The sequence below is a fragment of the Chaetodon trifascialis genome, chromosome 11, assembly GCF_039877785.1.
Source record: "Chaetodon trifascialis isolate fChaTrf1 chromosome 11, fChaTrf1.hap1, whole genome shotgun sequence".
In the NCBI taxonomy this organism is placed as follows: Eukaryota; Metazoa; Chordata; class Actinopteri; order Chaetodontiformes; family Chaetodontidae; genus Chaetodon; species Chaetodon trifascialis.
Window position 1 is genome coordinate 1,426,228 of NC_092066.1, and position 18,976 is coordinate 1,445,203.

General features: G+C 45.6%; 3 protein-coding genes across 3 annotated transcripts in view; 1 reads left to right on the top strand and 2 right to left on the bottom strand.

The window, feature by feature from the left end:
* The window catches only part of LOC139338735 (zinc finger protein 91-like), a 299,694-nt gene that overhangs the window by 64,054 nt on the left and 216,664 nt on the right, over window positions 1-18,976 (bottom strand).
* proca (protein C (inactivator of coagulation factors Va and VIIIa), a) lies at window positions 230-5,110 on the bottom strand. Its single transcript, XM_070973694.1, has 8 exons — window positions 5,039-5,110; window positions 4,444-4,601; window positions 4,222-4,246; window positions 2,846-2,956; window positions 2,282-2,422; window positions 1,581-1,699; window positions 1,045-1,162; window positions 230-875 (listed from the first exon to the last, which is right to left on the bottom strand). The coding sequence occupies exons 1-8, from the start codon at window positions 5,106-5,108 to the stop codon at window positions 289-291; spliced, it is 1,329 nt and encodes a 442-aa protein (XP_070829795.1). The 5' UTR covers window positions 5,109-5,110; the 3' UTR covers window positions 230-288.
* LOC139338548 (complement C1q and tumor necrosis factor-related protein 9-like) lies at window positions 12,133-17,243 on the top strand. The gene is made up of 4 exons (XM_070973687.1): window positions 12,133-12,842; window positions 13,473-13,553; window positions 14,183-14,263; window positions 15,176-17,243. The coding sequence occupies exons 1-4, from the start codon at window positions 12,419-12,421 to the stop codon at window positions 16,114-16,116; spliced, it is 1,527 nt and encodes a 508-aa protein (XP_070829788.1). The 5' UTR covers window positions 12,133-12,418; the 3' UTR covers window positions 16,117-17,243.

The following is an 18,976-nucleotide window of genomic DNA, read 5'->3' on the forward strand; positions in this document are numbered from 1 at the left end:
AGACTCCGTTCGACCAACAGTCAGAGGATCTCTTCTGTCTGTCGGACTCATCCTCAGGTGAACATAAACACCTGAATCAAATTTCATGCCAGTCCAGCCAATAGCTGCTGAGCTCTGAACGCTCACCTGTACGACCTGTCACGGCACTCGCTGAAGTGAAAGAGGAAACGAAGCGTCTTGAGTCAGAATCAGTTTATTTATAAAGTGTGTTACATCTCTTCTGCACTGAGTGGCCTTAAAGTGGGTTTGACAGACCAGACTGGATCACCTGCGGTGGGCGGAGGTGGTTCATGCACCTGGGGGCCCTCGTGGATGTTGGCGTTTGTCCCAGTCTTCACGCACTCTGTTGATCCACTCATTGTAGTTGGACACCTTGGTGTAGATGCCCAGCTTGTCCTCCCTGCCACAGCCCTCCCCCCAGGACACCAGGCCGACCAGGAACCAGGTGTCTTGGTACAGGGTGACCATCGGTCCACCGCTGTCCCCCTCGCAGGCGTCCATCCTCTGTCCGAGCACCCCGGCGCAGAGGACGTTATTGGAGATATTGTGGGACATCTGGCGGGCACAGATGTCACGACTGACCAGCGGGACTTTGATGACGTTGAGGGCCGAGCTGAACTGGGAGCTGTCCAGGTCGTCTTTGCCCCAGCCGGTCACCACGGTGAGGGTGCCGTTCAGGTGAAGCACCCGCTCGGCCATTTTGCGTCCTGGCAGGCAAATGGGGACGATGTAGTCAGAGAAGGGGGCGGGGGTCTCCAGCCGCAGCAGGGCGATGTCATTGTCCACAGTCCTGCTGTCGTAGTCCGGGTGTTTGAAGGTTTCGACGACCCTCAGCGTCACCTCGGTGTGTTCGTTTCTGAGACGCTCGTAGTCGCCTGAGGAGACAGATCACAGGAGCCGTTAGCGGAGGTGGGAAGTACCTGCTTCACTGTTCCCTGTCGTGTACTCCTGATGTAGAAACCTGCAGGAATCTTCAGGATCAGGTCTCTGGATGGATCCTCGTGTATTTCTTCCTAAACTGAGATTCAGTGTTTTAAAGCTCACCCAGCCGCACTCTGAACCTCAGGCTGTTGTCGAGGCAGTGAGCGGCGGTCAGCACCCAGCTCTCATCGACGAGGACACCTCCACAGTGGAAACGTCCTCTGGCGTTCAGTAACAGCACCTGTGCACAAAAACACATCAAAGAGGACATTTTTAGACAAGCAGAAGTCAAAGCTGTTTACAAAAAACATCTACTGAGGGATCACGGCTGATTGGTGCACACAGGTACGTGACATCACCTTTAAACACCAGTAAATCTTTGTGAAATCAAGCTGTTACAAAGTGACAACCTTCAGGTGAGCTAACTCGCTCTGATTGGCCTCTGTGTCGCATATGATGGGAAACGACACCACCTCTGTTCTCTGTGGGAGGTCACAGGAGGTGTGGTTTCCGTGTCAACGTGCGTTCATCGTCTAGAAAATTGACCGATTCGTCACATTTTTTTTCCCCGTCGGCTCGTCCCGCCCGCTGATCCCTGACTGGTTCGTCTCAGCTGCAGGTGAGTTTCTCAGTCTGTCAGCAGTTCAGAGGAGCGTTACCTGCCAGGGACTCTCCCCCTTCTTTCCCACCTCCCCTCCCACCATCCAAGGCAGCAGGCCATCCATGGGCTTGGTGTACGACGACCTGCCGATCAGCAGCTGACCGCAGGACGACGGACCTGTCGGGGAAATGGACAGAGGTCATACTTGGTCACGTTGGCCCAGTAAAGCTCCTTCACCGAGCTCCTCGTGAACAGATGTTTGATTAGAGGCTCGATTAGGAAACACCTGTTTGGACCATTCCACAGGTGAACAGGCTCATTGGTAACAGCTGAGAGTATCATGATTGAGTAGGAAAGGGGTCTCCTGGAAAGGCTCAGTCGTTCACCACTTAGTGAACACATGAAGGATGAGGGAGAGGCTGCAGTCAGTCACAACCTGAAATCTCACTTCCTGCCGTGCAGAAATTAAGACAGTTGTGCACTTTACAACGTGAATCACTTATTTGTGTGCAAAAACTGTAATTTAAGAGCACAATTGAAGCACTTTGAGGACACTAATGAAATTATTTGAGAGCACCATTTGCTCATTTGTGCGCACAAATAAAAAAAAACTTGCTAATCATCAGGTGACATAAAGTCTGTTGGTGGACTTGGAGGCTCAGCTGAGACGTCGAAGTATGAAACGAGGAAAAGCCTCCATCCATCCAGCAGCTCACCTCACATCTGCAGCGGACGCAGAAACGTCACCTGTTTTCTCACCTGTGGGCTCGCACTTCCTGGAGTTGTCGTGCAGCTTGTACCCGCTCACGCAGCTGCAGCTCCTCGTCAGGCCGTCCTCGCTCTCCCAGCAGTCGTGGTCACAGCCGCCGTTATCCACGGAGCAGTTAGTGGCTGTCAGGGCTGGACGGCAGCAGACGACACCCACCGTTAGCTTCACGTTTACACGGCAGTGCGATCAGTCGGCCAACGGACAGAAAATTCATTGAAACTAAATGTTCCCTCATTTTTTCCTCCTTTGAACCTCTTTAAAGACTCATTCTATAAACTGACAAACTTTCTAATCTCTGTCTGTTTGTGTCAGATTTTGTGAAGCGGTACATAAACAAAGGCTTTTTTTTATCATTTAAAACTTCCTCCGATACATTCTGCTGATTTTCAGGTGGTTTTCATCTGATGTTCACACTGAAAACACCAAAAACTTCAGACAAAGGTTTCAGGAGAAACAGTCGATGCTGTCGAAAGGCAAAATAGCGCCATCGTCTGGGAAGTGTTGATTGACTTTTGAAACATTCCTTCATGTCAAAGCTGCCGGAGATGACTCACGCTGATCGCAGTATCTTCCCTCGTATCCGTGCTTACAGCGGCAGGCGTAACCCTGGTACAGATCCACACAGGCTCCGTGAACACACAGGTTGGAGTGACACTGGTTCCCATCTGAAACAGCCAGCTCAACGTGAATACATTTCCCACAATGCTCTGCAGGTGCTGCAGCACAGACCGGTCCGTTCAGCCGTAGTGACTGACAGAAAGAACACGCTCACAATCAGCCGTGTTCACATCAGACTGTTTAAAGCATCGTCACGAGCAGCTGAGGGGGAAAACTAGACTTTCAGTAGGCTGTTTGCAGATGGAGGGCAGGAAGTGACTTTCTGCAGAGGAAGCACTGTAACACACTCAAATGTAGATGTTTTGCATCGTTTAGGGTTGCTCAAAGAAAAGCTTTTATTGAGTACCAGTTGTTGTTCATAAGGGTGACTAATGCAAGAAATTTACTGAAAAACGGCAGAATAAATGTCTTCTTAACCGCCTGCGGTTGGAAGGAGGCGAGTCGGCTAACGGTGGAAATTGTGAAACATTAGCGATTGTTTTAAATCTATTGTGACAGATTTAACGCAACAGCACGACAAACACTTGTTAATTTAGCATTAACAGTTTCACATAAGCTGAATGTAAATAACGTATCCTGTCTTGTTTCGAGATGATGCATGTCTTTAGTGCCGCGGTCAACCGAGCAAACATCCGTAACGTAAACGTCAAACATTCAGCACCACATTTGCTGCTCGGTGAATCCACAGGACAATAAAAGCTACGCACCCTTGAAAAACCAAAAACAGTCATCATGGACCACTTTGGTACCGAGGTCGTGGACCAACTGCAAACAAGAAGGTTGTTTGCCTCCAGACTTTTCTCTTTTCATCCGTTTTCTCAAGGAGAACGACTCCAGATTGTGGTTTCCACTTCCTGCCCTCCATCTGAATTTAATGTCACGTGACTGCAAACTTATGACAGTGACGATATTTCCCAGCAGAACTAGAGACGACTGCTGGCTGAACGACGTTCTCCTGGACGTTCCCTCCATCAGCTGACAAAGAAAACTCACTGGAAAAATAACTGTCACAGTGCTGGTGATGCATCTTTATGGCTGTACACCGTTTCCTGTCTCCACTCATTTATTTTTTTGGTCATACTGGTAACTGTGGGAGGCAGCAAGGCTCTGATACTGGAGCTCCTCTCAACCAGGAGAGGATGCAGATTTGGTTTTCTTAAGATGCATAAATCAGAAAATCAGTTTTAACTTCAGAATTGTTCAAACTTCATTTTTCTTTTTAACGTCTGCTTGAAAAAGTGCATAAAACCAGATGATTAGAGGCTGAATTCAGACTTTCTGAAGCACTTCAAACAGCTTCATGGTCTCATACCTGTGTACACCGTCCAGAACTCCAGCTGCAAACACACAAAACAACAAGTCAGAGATGAAACTGGACTTTTCCTCGTCTGTGACAACAGGGATTCATTTTGAAGCCGGAGCATCAGAGATCACACTGAACAGCTGACAAACGTCTCCACGAGGCCGCCGCACATGACAACATGAACGACGTGGACGAGGACGGCGCCGTGCTGGCTCACAGGAAGCATCTTACCGTCGCTTCCCTGGTTTGGAAAATCTCTCTGGCTTCTTCGAAGTCGCATTTTTCCTCCACACATTCGCGCTCCATCGAAGCAGGTTTGAGCTCCTCCAGGAAGGAGTTGGCCCGACGGGAGCGGAGCAGCATGTGAGCGTCCGGACGGTCCGAGAACACTGAACAGAAGGCGAGAGAATCCAGCAGACACGCAGAGGACGTCAAACCCGGAGCTTTACTGCATTGAGTCCTGCAGCTCTCACAGCGAATCACACAGTGCATGAAAATAAAGACTCACATTTACAAAATATATCTTTGAGCCTCTAAAATTGTTTTTTCTTGCTAGCTCGTGATGCTACAGTGACTTCCTGTTTACAAAGACGATTGCTCTTGATTGGACAGTGCTTCACATGTTATCTTGCAACCAGTTTACGCATTGCTAAAGTCGTTAGCTGCGATGTTTCTGAAGTTTTAATGATGCTGATTTAGTAAATCGCTGGATTGAAACTGGCTGTTCAAAGAACTTCAGGCTCGTTTTCAGTGATGGACTCATGAAAAACGAACAAACCAATCAGGACGTTTCAAACAAGACATGAGAATCACACATTCATCCAACCTGACAGGCTGAGCGCTGACGCCGACCACAGAGCCACGATGACGGGCACACACAGGACGAGGCGGGACATGGCCTCAGTCAAACCTGCAGCCAATGAGACGTGAGCACAGAGGAGCCAATCATGTCGTCTCCTCAGCGTCTCCAGAGGAGCAAAAACACTGATGCTTACATTAATATTAATAATCCACATCTGAATGACGGTTAATGCAAACTCACCAAACTGAAGCAGGATGAAGACAGACGAACTCTGGACGAGCTGGAGACGAGACGGGACGAGAGAATCACAATCACATCATTTTACATCCTGGAAACTTTGTTCTGATTAAATATGTGATCGACGCTGCATCAGGAAAATATTTCTACAGTATTGATCATTTTCAGCTGACAACCCCAAGGCCTCCGAACACACAGCCATGTTTGAACCTCGACGACCTTTGACCCCACCGCCTGTACGACAGGGGCCGCACAACCTCAAGCGAAGCCGAGACTTCGTCCTAAAACCGTCCAGATGTCACGAAACCAAGACGCAGCCGAACAGCCAGTTCTCAGAGGAGCGTTTTCGTACTTACGTGTGACGAATCGAGGCCGCGGACAGAGACGACAGTTTGCTGCTTCTGCTGCGTTAATGACTGATGGCCAGTGTTTACTGAGAGTCCACAGTCTGCAGCTGAGCCCTGCCAACACACACACACACACACACACACACACACACACACACACACACACACACACACACACACACACACCTCCACCCACTCACCACTGCAAAAGTCCAAGATGTTCCTTCTAAAGTCCTCAAAAGTGTCCAAACCTTTTCAGTACGCGTCTAAAACGATACAAACAAACAAACAAACAAACAAACAAACAAACAAACAAACAAACAAACAAGCAAACACAGATCTACAATAAGATTTTCAATCCAGGGCAGCACAGAGGAAACATCAGGGAAGAATTATTAGTAAAATATTGTTGATTAATGATCATTAGAAAGAGTTGGACAGCGCCAGCTCTGTAAAGTGTCCTGAGACAACTCGGCACCATATAAATAAAATTAATTGAACAAATGTGTTAGTATAAAGATTGTTAATTTAAAGAAAACTTCTTTCTTTTTTGTTTTTGGTATTGGAACAGACATCGAGGACAGTTTGTGGGTCCTTGTACTGTATTAGGTAAGAACAGTTGAAGCAGAATTGAGGTGTCGTGATGTCATACTGACTTCTGTCAAACCTGGAGTGATGCTACACACACACACACACACACACACACACACACACACACACACACACACACACACACACACACTCCTGCCAGTACTGCCAACAAAGGTAGCAAAGAAGAAGAAGAAGAAGAAAAAGAAGAAGAAGAAGGCAGCCACAGTCAAATAATCTAAATGTTGGAGCAGGTTTGTGTGACAAACAGTGAACGTAAACAGAAAAACGTGGAGGTTTGGTCGCACTAAAAACATTAAAGGTCGACAAAGTGCTACCTTTAGCTAACTTTCATGCTAATTATCACAAGCAAAGAGCACAAATCCGCATCGGCAAGCAGCTGAAACATGTCTGACTGAGCTGAAGATGGAGAGCATCAGTCACTTCTGTGTTGTTGTCGTTCCAAACAAATCCAGCAGGGGGAGACATCTTACCTCCACCTGCCCGCCTCACCTCACCTCATATCCTCCAGGTAAACTTTCATTCACATCAGATTAATTTGATCTCAGAAGCGTCAGGGTTTTGAATCAGGACCTTCAGTGTTTGGATCAAGTAGAGAAAAAGAAGATGCTTCAGATTTAGACTGTATAGCTGCAGATGGTTTTAGATTCACCGAACGTTTAGGTATCAGATCAGCACGTGTGTCTGGATTAAACATGTGAAACACGGCCGGCCGATTCCTCGTTAATGTGACGTGTTTACAGAGCTTTTAAAGGCCGATCCAGAGCAGGAAGAACACATGAACACATGAAAAAGAGCTGACAGTAAATCTGGGACTGTGATACATCGTGTTTTTCAATTTGTATTACATAAAACACACACACACACACACACACACACACACACACACACACACACACACACACACACACACACAGTATAAAGACTGAGGCTTCAAATAACTTGAACACCTGTGTGATTGAAAGGCATCAAGAGTCAAATGGAGGAAAAGTGCAAAACGTTTTTTGTCACCAATCAGAGGGAGAAACCTCTAAACTAAAGCTCGCCGGTTCACTTTCTATCAGAACCGTAAATTTCTGTACATTTACAGAGAAATCCAATGACGCATTTTCACAGGAAACAGAAGTCCAAAACATCTACGTGACATTCATGACTCAAACTACATGTCTGATCTGGATGTGATGCGGCTTATCTCTGAACTCACTGAGTGTCTTCACGCCGTACGTGTCACAGCGGTCATGTGACCCTCTATAAACGTGACCTCTCTCACACAGATGTCAGTTTTTTGTGTGTCCTCCATCAGCGGAGCCTCAGCTGACCTCAGGCTGCTCGCCAACGCCGCCCAGACGCAGTGAAACGCTTCAAACATGAATGCAGGTCTCGTTGTTTACTGTGAGCAGGTACAGGTGTGAAACCCGGGCTGGGGTGTCGATGAGCGCCGCCGCCTGCAGAAACCAGGCCACTTATCCAGGTTAACTATTCATCTCCTTGTCTTCCTTTGTGCCTCAGCCTTGTTCCCTTGGCTTGGTTTACCTTTGTGTCTTCAGCTGTTTTGATTTTTCAGAATAAAAGATGGAGCATAAAGGAGGCGTCTCGGGTTCCAGGGCCGACCCCGCGACAGGGGGGCAAACGGCGAGGGAGGGAGCGGTGATGGTGACTGCAAGCCTGAAGCAGCTTCCTGATGGTTCCTTCACCTCCATCAACTGTTCAACGGCTTGTGCAGTTTGACCGACTGAAACGGATTCAGACGCACAGTCGATGCTTCTCGTCATTGTTGTTACGACAGAAATAAACACGTTGATCCGGATGAGTTTACTGTCATCGAGCCAAAAATACTGCAGAAGATTCAAAGCTGACAAACGTCAGGCCTCTACACCACCACCTGACGTTACAACACCACCTGACGTTACAACACCACCTGACGTTACAACACCTGACATTAAAACAACACCTGACATTAAAACAACACCACCTGACGTTACAACACCACCTGACGTTACAACACCACCTGACGTTACAACACCTGACATTAAAACAACACCTGACATTAAAACAACACCTGACATTAAAACAACACCACCTGACGTTACAACACCACCTGACGTTACAACACCACCTGACGTTACAACAACACCTGACATTAAAACACCACCTGACATTAGAACAACACCACCTGACGTTAAAACAACACCTGCCATTAAAACAACACCACCTGACGTTACAACACCACCTGACATTAAAACAACACCACCTGACGTTAAAACACCATCTGACATTAAAACACCACCGGACGTCAAAACAACAGGTTCTCGACTCAAAGCTCTTCAGGAGCCAAATGAGTCTCATTCATGGTGTGTGCTTTACTTTAAAGAGCTGAAGATGACTCCTCTTCAGCTCTTTAAACCGAACGGTCTTCATCTATGAGTCTTACTTTGACTTTCTCAGTTAAAATATGAATCTTTAGTCTATAAAATGTCAAAAAAAAGACGAAGTTGTCCATGCAGGCCTGCCTGACCTTCAGCTCAGAAACCAAAGATCTATGTTGATATGAAACAGAGGAAACTATAGGATCGTCACACTGACGACTCGAATGATCAAAACTGCTGCAAATCATTTTCTGTGATCGCCGGTGAATCGACTGAATGCTGTCACTCTCAGAGATGTTCATAAAGATATTTACCCTGATGTCTGACAGATGATCAGTTCATGCTGCTTCATCAGTTTATGTACCTGATGAATCTAAAGATGTCATGTCAGTGTTCATGTTTTCTTCACATCACGTGTTGGGGGGGGGGGGGGGCACATTCAGTCACACTGGTGTGTCACCGAACGTGCTCACTGTCCTGTTTGTTAAGTGTTTTTAAAAAGAAAAGTAGGCTGCTCATTGTGAAGAGCTTTCACTGTTAGATCAGCAGTACGCTGCAAAAAACGACAGTAACACATGCCACACACACACACACACACACACACACACACACACAGGAAACAACATTTGTTCTCATGTGGAAGTCCTCCAGACACACAGTCAGACATAAAGTTCTGTATCAAGTCACAGCAAATAGCTAACGGCTTGAAGCAGCGCAGGTAGCCGAACACTTGTTTCAATGACGTTAAACACACACAGCCGCGTCTCTGTTTTAAACCTCTTACTGTTCCAGCAGCCCACCAGTGGATCATAGGAGACATTAATGTTTTTATCGTTCATCCCATTTACGACACAAACGCTATGTTCACGTTCGTGCTCGTACTGAACACCGTGAGAAAGCTTCACGTGAGTCGACTGACGGAAACCATTTCAACATCCAGTCAACAGGAGGATCGATAAGCCAACAGCGGAGAAACAACCGTTTCTACAACTGACTCAACATTATGGAAACTGGCCGATTAGCGGCTCTCAGAGATCTACAGATTGCTTAAACTCCAACAGAGACGCCTGGAAACACCCGCAGAGGTCCAGAGGATCCACTGCAGTGAAGACATTCAGTCCAAAACATGAAACATGTTTTCTGCTCTCACGTTAGCAGGCTGTGCTCCTCTTCTGTTTCCGCTTCTACAATCTCCACAAACGTCTGCAGGCGGGCGCCATCTTGTTCAAATGAAACCTCACTTGACCAATCACGATCTGCCATATGAAGCCTGAAGATCGAGCCAATTGCCACCGAGCTTGCTGATGACTGACGCTTTGAATCGCCAATGAAGTTCTGAACACCCTGATCTGGCACTTCAGTGATCTTTCAATAGTGTATAATCTGAAAACCTGAAAACAAGAACGAGACACAGCGAGGCAGGATGATCAAGAAAACTACATTTATGAATTATTATTGGTGATTAAATGTGTTCATATAGCATCTTTCATACAAGAAACAAAGTGCTTCACATAAAAAAGACAGAGAAAATAAGATGGAGAATAAAACCCACCTGAAAACAGGGAATGCATAACAGAAACACTTTGACTGCTGCTCCTTTATGAGTCTGACTGAGGTTATTTCAGATGTGCTCCACACTGTTTTCTCTCGTCATTTGATTCAAGGAAGTAAGAAAGAAAAGAGCGTCGCTGATGTGGTTTAAGGAGATATTCTGTGTTTGACTCATTACCAGAAATCTCCACTGCAGAGCTGAACCAACTGTGAATGGATCTACTAATAAGTACCTGATGTGCCATAGAGGTCCATTAAAAGAGCACCAAATGTGGATTAATCCACCACTGAAAATAGTCCCTAACAAATGTACTATTTCGTCCTGTTTGTCTGACAAAGATGACAGTGAGCAGCTGTTTGAGGAAATGTTGGTTTGGGTTTTCTTCTGGGGTTTGTAGTAATAAGAAAAACTTCTTAAATCCTTTAAAGTGGACTTTGGTTTGGTTTTATCGTCTCTAAGGCGTTTCCTGCCTGTCTGACAGGAACCAGCTCTGCAGGGCAACAACACTGGAAATCTATTAAAAAAGGCAACTGGATGAAAGTTAAACTGCAGCAGATTCAACATTCCACAGATTACAGCGGGATGATGAATGAATGGACGAGTGGAAACGTTAAAGTGGGAATGTTTTTCTCTGAAAGGGTGATGGGAGAAAAGGAGACTGGAGAACGATGGAGAGATAAACACAGCGGAGTCTCCTCTTTCTGCTCTGAATATATTTTTGCTGTTTCATGGTGAAGGAGGTCATGTCGCAGGCAGGAGGCCCAGTTCTCCTCCAGCAGGACAATGAAGACGGGCCTCCCCTCCCTGCCCCTCCTGCCCCCGTCCTCAGCCTTTGTCTGCAGGTGAGACGCAGCCTGAAAGACGTTTTGTTTCGACCGAGGTTTATAAATGGATCAAAGCCTCCTCCGTCTCGCTCATCTGCTCACAAATCCCAGACCTGCAGACGATGCTGCACGACTCAAAGAGAGCGGTGAGTCTTCCCCGAAACGCTTCACAGGATTTTATTTTTAAACCTGGACAGAACAGATGAGGATGGCTCCAATATGATCCAGTTCTGCTTTTAAACTGAGGTTCGAATGGTTGTTTGAGCATTTTCTGCAAAGTAAAATCAGTAAAAGAGCAAAAAAGAAATTCAAGAAAATTATTCAAAAAGTTTTTTTTTTTATTCTACAAAATTTAGACAATTTTTTTTCCTGTCAAGCCAAAGCCCTTTGAAATATTTCAGTTTTTCAGTTTTGGTTGTTGTTTGTTGAGCTGAGGTACAATTTGGGAAATTGATTGATGTATTTAATACTTTCATGGATGATGTTCCTGCTGTCTCTTCAGTCCCAGACTTTTGATGTGCCTTTAAGTTTGAATGTTTGAAGTGACTCTGGAGGGGAGCTGTGGTTTGGTCTTCTTCAGGCTGAAGGTTTGAATCTCAGGGTTTCGAGGTCTGACGGTTAGCTTTAGATGCACTCTGACCACTGAGTTTATCCTAACATGGGATAAAAGTTCATTCATGACTTCATCTGTAGGAAGATAACATTTACACTTTGCATTTCAAGTGTCTCTTATCCAGAATCCAGATGAGCCAGATGTTGAAAAGGTGTAAATGCATCCATCTCTCTAAGCTGCATTCACAGTCTTTATTCCTCCAAACTGAACTTCATCAGTAGTCAGACCGTGGAAATCTAAGAGCTGCTGAAGTTCACGCTGCACTCAGACTCAGACTCCCATATTTCAACACATACAGTCCAACAGGAGACGAGGAGAGCTGCTGATAGCTTTCCAGCTACGCTGTGCAGAATTTCTTATGCTGTTTCTGTCAGTTAAAAGAGATTCAGGTGCATTACCATGGCCCTCTGGACCGGAGGACAGCCGACCCTGATTCACATGAAGGAAGACCAAGACAGATGTAATCAGATTGGAGAGAACGACAGAGACACACATGCATGTGGATAAATGTTAATGAAAGTGTCTCAGATCTCACCTGGATATTATCTGGATATGAGAACTTTGTAAAGTGGGGTCCCTGCAAACATGTAAGCCAGGTGAGTCAGGTGAGATCATTTCACCTGCTTCAGATTGTTTCAGTCTGCTGGAAGAGGTCAGAAAGATATAAGGAAAAAGAAAGAAAGTTTCTGAAGATTTCCTGAAACAGGCTGATCTGAGTGAGTTCACTCACATGGACGTTTTTAAAGATTTTAAAAAAGGAAACAGACAGAGCACTCAATCAAATGATGTATAAAGAGGCAGATGTAATTATCTTAACTCCTTCCTCTGGGCTCCTATCACCCTCCTCTTCCTCCAGATGTTGTCCAGGCTGCTGGGACTCCTCGTCCTCCCCTCCCTCTGCTCAGCCATGCTGCTACGAAACACCACCATGATGGAGTTCATGGAAGAGGACAGCTCCACTGAGGACCCCAACACCATCCACTGGTCCGGCACAGATGAGGAGGAGTTGTCTGAGTTATTGCCCTCTGCCCGCATGAACCCCCTGCAGCTACCCCCCACGGGACAACCGTGGCAACCCAGCGGCAACATGACCAACAACCTCCGGATGGTCGGGGCCACCGACTCGGTGATGCCCCCCATGCCTGATATGGCGATCTGTGACATGCTGTTGAACGCACCGGTGCCGCCGCCAAGTGACCAGATTCCTTTTTTTTGCCTCTGTGCACACTGTAAAGGCACCATGGGGCCCAAAGGGGACCGCGGAGACCGGGGCCCTCCAGGTGTGTGGATCCGTTTCAGTGACCTGTTTGAGTTCTAGTGAGAAACAGGCTGCATTGGAGAGCTGGTGGCAGCTGTGGACGACTCTGCTCACATGGAGATATCAAACTGTGTGAGCAGCGGCAGCTCGTGTCTGCAGGTCCGAAGCGTCCAGCATTCAGTTTAATACTCAGAGTGCAAATGCTGAACTTTAAAGAGACAAAAGCTTTTTGCTTTTTGTCTTATCAGTGATTGTCAAGCACAGATTGCCACAGATTATTAAACTTGTTTCAAGATAACTGGAATTTGATTTCTCTCAGACATTCGGTCAGCTTTATTTTGCTAAATCAGACAAGAAACATGAGTTGGGTTTTGATTTGGTTCTCCTGAGAAACATCCACAAAAAGAGAAATGCAACTCATGATTTACGTTATTTCAAAAAGTCAGACTTTATTAACTTTTAGAACTACTTTCACCAGTACTGTCACTGTTTGAAAAGGATTAAATCAGTTCACGTGGGGGGAATTAAAGAAGGTCATGAGAGAAATAGTTTAAGCGCTGGTCTCTGCAGGAAGTGAGGACTGTGATTTCAGTAGTAAGGGTCAGTGAGGAAAGTTTGTGTAGAAACTCACCTGACTGTAATCTTTGACCAGGTGCACCTGGGAGTCCAGGGAGAAGAGGAATGATGGGGTTCAAAGGTTATCGAGGATTTACAGGCCCTCCGGGGATGAAGGGTGAGTTGTACATGGCTGTGACTGCACTGTGCACCTACAGGCGAGCTTGGACTTCCACTCATAACCACAGCCCATCACTTACTGTCCAAACAAACAACTTACAGTAAATAAACAGTACAATGATAAATGAGAAGAAGGAAATCAGTTTCAGCACAGAGAAACCGGCTGTTGGGTCTGGCTTAGTTGAATCTGGAGCAGGGAAACTAGCAGCCCTGTCAAAAAACAAATCTGTCTGACTGAGTCCATCCTCTCGTCTCGCTCTGGACTGGACAGAAAAACTGCCTCGCTTCAGACTTGTGGAGGCGTCGAATCGTCTTCTGCCACCACATGGCAGTTTTAAATTCGACAATGGGGACAATGCAGATCTCCTCTCAGTGTTATTTAATATTCCTTGTTTATGTTTTGTACTACAGGGACTACAGTTGAAAATCTATCGTCAGACAATGTCCAATTATTTTTCTATTTGTCTCATTTTGCTGCTGGTGGGTGCATCTTCATAGGATTCCTCAAAACAGGCCAACAGACGTTGCGTTTCACTCAACATAACCTGACTTTAGTGCATCTTAACACTGGTCATCTCATCCTGCTTTTCCATTTTTCCTAGTAATTTCCATCTTTGTCTGTTACAGGTCAGAAGGGAGACCTGGGGGAGAAAGGGCAGCCTGGAGCTGTTGGTTTCACCGGGATGAAGGGCGACAGAGGCTTCAAAGGTCTGCTGAGATCACTCTATGTAAAAGATCAGAAAAGGGTCATTAGTGTTACTTAAACCCCATGACACCACAATCACAGTGTCATCATCTAATGTTAAGGTTTGGTTGGGTTCAGGCACAAACATGACAATAAGGAAGAAGTCTGGTTTGAGTGAAGACAGTTACTTCATTAATGTCAGTGGACTTCAATGAAACTACAATAAATACCTAATTTGTTAGGTTTAAGGAGTGTTGGTCATGGTCAAAAGAATGTTGACTGATGGCAAGAAACAGGAAGTGAACAGCAGTCATCTCGTACGATTAATTAGAGTGATGTTTTGTTGACCCATCCATGCCTTTCGCAGCAAACCATCATTGCAAAAACAAAATCATTTTGTGATCTGTCAGCAGAGTGGTTAAAGCCGGGTTAAGTTTCAGCACAACAATAACTCTCAAGTCTCAACCCTTGAAGATCATGGCTTGGGTGAAATTGTCTTCTTTAAGACACCAGCACTGACTCTTGGTAGGAAACAGGAAGCCAGTGGTGACATTCTGTTGACCCATCAGGCCTCCTGCCTCTGCAGACTTTGTGGCACAATACCTTTGTCACTCTTTGTCCTCCTTTGCTCATGACAGACAAGAGTCACGCTTCCTACGACCACCAGAGGGCAATTTATTTAACAGTAAACATACTTAACATTGGTTGCATTGACTGCTGCTGTTGTTAATGTGGGGAGAACAGTCTCACCAACAGACTTTAGGGTAGAGAGGCACATGCAGTCCGGGCAGATGACGACTGAACTGTAGCCTTAACAATCCTCAACACAGGAAGTGAAGTGTGGAGATCCTTTGAAAGAAAGTGATATCTGATATCTGCAAGTGGGGTAACTGAAAGGTTATTTTAATGGACATCTTCTTGATGTGTTTTTCCAGGAGAAAAGGGGGACAGAGGATTGGATGGCCCCACAGGTGCACAGGGCCCGCAGGGAGAAACTGGCACATGCCCTGCCTCCTGCGAGAGCGTCGAAGGTCCACCAGGTCCACAAGGCACCCCTGGACCAGCTGGAGCCCGGGGCCTGCCTGGGGTCCAGGGACCTATGGGATCCAAAGGTTTTAAGGGCAATAAGGGTGACCTGGGTAGACCCGGTGACCCCGGGATGGACGGCCAGAAAGGTGATCAAGGTGAGCAGGGGATCTGTGAGTGCACAGACGGCATGGATGGGAAAACAGGAGAAAAGGGGGATAAAGGGGACAGAGGGGAATCCGGTGACCCAGGTGTACGGGGTGTACAGGGTCCCATGGGGCAAAAAGGTAACATGGGTCCCATGGGTCTCATGGGACCACATGGGCCCTGCTCCCCGGCCATCCAATCAGCATTCTCCGCATGCATTAACCAGTCATTTCCAAAAGAAAACTTACCTGTTCCTTTCGCAAATGTCCTGAGCAACCACCAGGGGCACTTCAACCACATCAGGGGCATATACACAGCCCCTGTCAATGGCACCTACGTCTTCACCTTCCACCTGGCGGTCGCCAAGAGGACTCTTAAAGTCGGCCTGTTCGTCAACTACTACCCTATAGTAAGAACAACAGAAAGAATGGACATGTCCACCACGAGCCAGACTATCGTCCTCCACCTCAACATGGGAGACCGGGTGTGGATACAGGTGAAGGATCCAACCACCAACGGCATGTACACCGACAAAGAGAGCAGCAGCACATTCTCTGGGTATCTTGCGCACCCCGACTCCTGCGACATGCCTTTGGGCCGACACCATCACTTGATGACACCCACAGATGAAAAGGAAAGCTTTAGCTGGGATGGTCCTAAAGGCACCACCACCACCACCACCACCACCACCCCTTCACCATAGCAGGCGCCAGTCAGTCACACAGTTAGATGAAGAATCCACACACAATCAAACTCTAGTGTAATCATAACTGCACATTTAAAGGAGGGGTATTCTAGAAAGGCAGAAATGCTCATTGTTGAGTTTTCTGTCGGAGAAGTTCTTGTGGCACGGGAACTCCTCACTGCTGGTATCCAATGAAATAACAGTTTTCACACAAGCCAATCAGAACTGCCCCTAAATGTGATGTCACACAGGCAGCAAGCCATGATATTTAGTGTTCAGTCTCGTCCGGTCGTGGACTGATTCCGGGTTGTTCTACACATGACCGTTGGGAGGAGGTTAAGGGGTGGGGTCAGCAGAACTAATAGCCAATACACTGCAAAAAATCAAGTATAACGGCCGTTCTAGCGACCAGTGACTTGAGATTGACATCTGTGGTTGAACAGTTGGATGACTGTGATGAAAGGTGGTTCAGATGTTCACGTTCCCCTCAGATGAACTGCAGTGACTTTTGGTGACCCTCTGTCTTTTCATTTAGCGCCATCATCTGGTCAGAATCAGATTTTGATTTTAGTTGCTTTGTGTTTTTTCGTATTGGAGCTCTGGAAACCAGAAAACAACTTGAAGAAACTTTGAGATATTGAAGAATTTTAAGCAGGAATACCCCCCCTTTAAATGTGGAGATCGATTCACTGCTATGATTCAACTGAAATATGAGAAAGCATGTAGGTTCACACGTACCAGCTTGAAAAATGCATCTGATCATGCACTTCACACACTTAATACACGGCTACACAGATCACCAAGCTGGCCGCAGACTTTTTCAGTCATTTGTAGAGGTTTTACTCTGATAGTAAATGTTTTAAAAGTACTTTGCATCCTCAGAGTAAATTTATTTTTAGTCCTTTAAATCAGCTTGCTACAGTTTAGTGTTAGAGCCTTTATCATTTTGCCTTTTCAAATGCTGATGATGCATAAAGTTTGATGCTCAAGAAAAGAAAAGAATTATATTAAAATTGAAACCAAAGCAGCTGCTTCCATCATGAGTCCTCTGACATTTTGTTTTAGTTGTTTTAGTTCAGACAGAAGCAACAAAAAGTAGAGTTTGACGAACATTATGGCAGCAGATTCAGAGGAGCTACAGCAACAGAAAAGACACATCTCACACAGAAACATCCAGATGAGGACGATGAGGATGATACGTATGAATATTTAGTTTCACATCTTGGGTTTTGCCTCAGAAATCTTTAAATTAGCTCTGCTAGAACCAACTTTACAACCCAAAGAGGAAAAGGAAACGCATGACATCAGTCAAAGCTGAATCATACCATCAAAAATTATGATTTGGAAGACAAGTTTTTACCTTTTTATTGCGGGAGCTAACTTTGAGAGTGACCTAAAGGCATAAATTCAGCCTCATTTCACTGTTTTAAAGTTCAGATCAGTTGTCTCTGTGTGTATGTGTGCTAACCTCACTGACCTGATAAATAAGGTGTCAGAATCAGCCACATTGTTGGCTGATCTGATGTTTGGTGACCTGAGAGCTGCTGATTTGCACCTTCTCTGTTGATCCAAGGCCTTACAAATCTGACAGCTGTGACCGGCCCACATTGAATCTGTTTGTTGCCAGAACAGAGCCGACTGATCCGACTATGTGGATCAGATATGTGAGCCAAAACTATGAACAACAGCCCTGAACTTAACTGAAGCGTTCAGTACTCAAAATAATTCAAAGTACCTTTTCTACCTGCTTGCAATCAGAGGGCTGATTTAGCAGCAAAGAATTTTATTTTTGATAAAAAAAATGTAAATAAATAAAGTTCACCTGATGAAGGAGCTGATGAGCAGGTAAGGAAGGACGCTGTGAAGGAAACAAGACAGTGGAGAATCCAAGGAGGCTCAGGATGAAGCACTGAGCTGCGTCCAGGTCGGTGTCTGGGTGTAATGTGTTAATGCGTCGTTAACGAGGATGAGCTAATTGTTAAATTCTCCATAAAATGAGCTAAAAGTGAAACTGCAAGACTGCAGGATTTAAACAGTTGAAACAGGTTGAATTTGGGTCCAAAAATCTTGTTTTGTGGAACAAACATGAAGAAATGAGCCAGTGGAGTATGTCAGTAAATAATGAATGATGATAATGAACAGGACTGCACAGGGAACAAGAGGAATCATTAGACTTCACGTTAAGATGTTTAAAGGTGAGTTTTTTTCATCATGACGTACTAAATATCGAAATCGTAAAATCTGTAAACTGATGAGACTGAAGAAACGCGGCCTCAGAGGGATCAGACGTCATCTTCAGCTGAGGTGTTCATGTACTTTCGTGTCACATCTGTTTGTGCCTCAGTTTTCTGTACATTGTAGTTTTTGTCTGAAATTAAAAATGATCTCCGGAGGCTTGTGATTGACTCATAACTGGCTTTTTTGTTTTTCCATAATTCAGCTTGTATAAGACCATTTTAAAGTTAAACATTGCAAGAATTTCCTAGAACTACTGTGTAAATTTACACAAGGTAATCCTATAGATTTATAGATGTATAAAGCATGACAGAGAAGTATCAGTACACATGTTGTCAAAACCCTCTGAATATCAAGTGAACCCAAGAGGGAGCCACGACCTGCAGCCTGAGAAACAACATTACACCAAGAAAGAGCAGCTGACGAAGGACGGATCAATCAACGTTTATTGTCAAGCTGCACAGTCACATGGAGCATCACATCTCCTCTAAATGAAGTTTAGCCTTCTACGTAAATGCTGCTGCAGTAAATCTGAAGACATCGGCAGCAGATTTACTGTCAGAGACACAACAGACGAGTCAGCCGAGTTCTGTAGTTACAATTAAAGCAACTGATTCCCACATTGTTTATGAGAGTTTGCAGA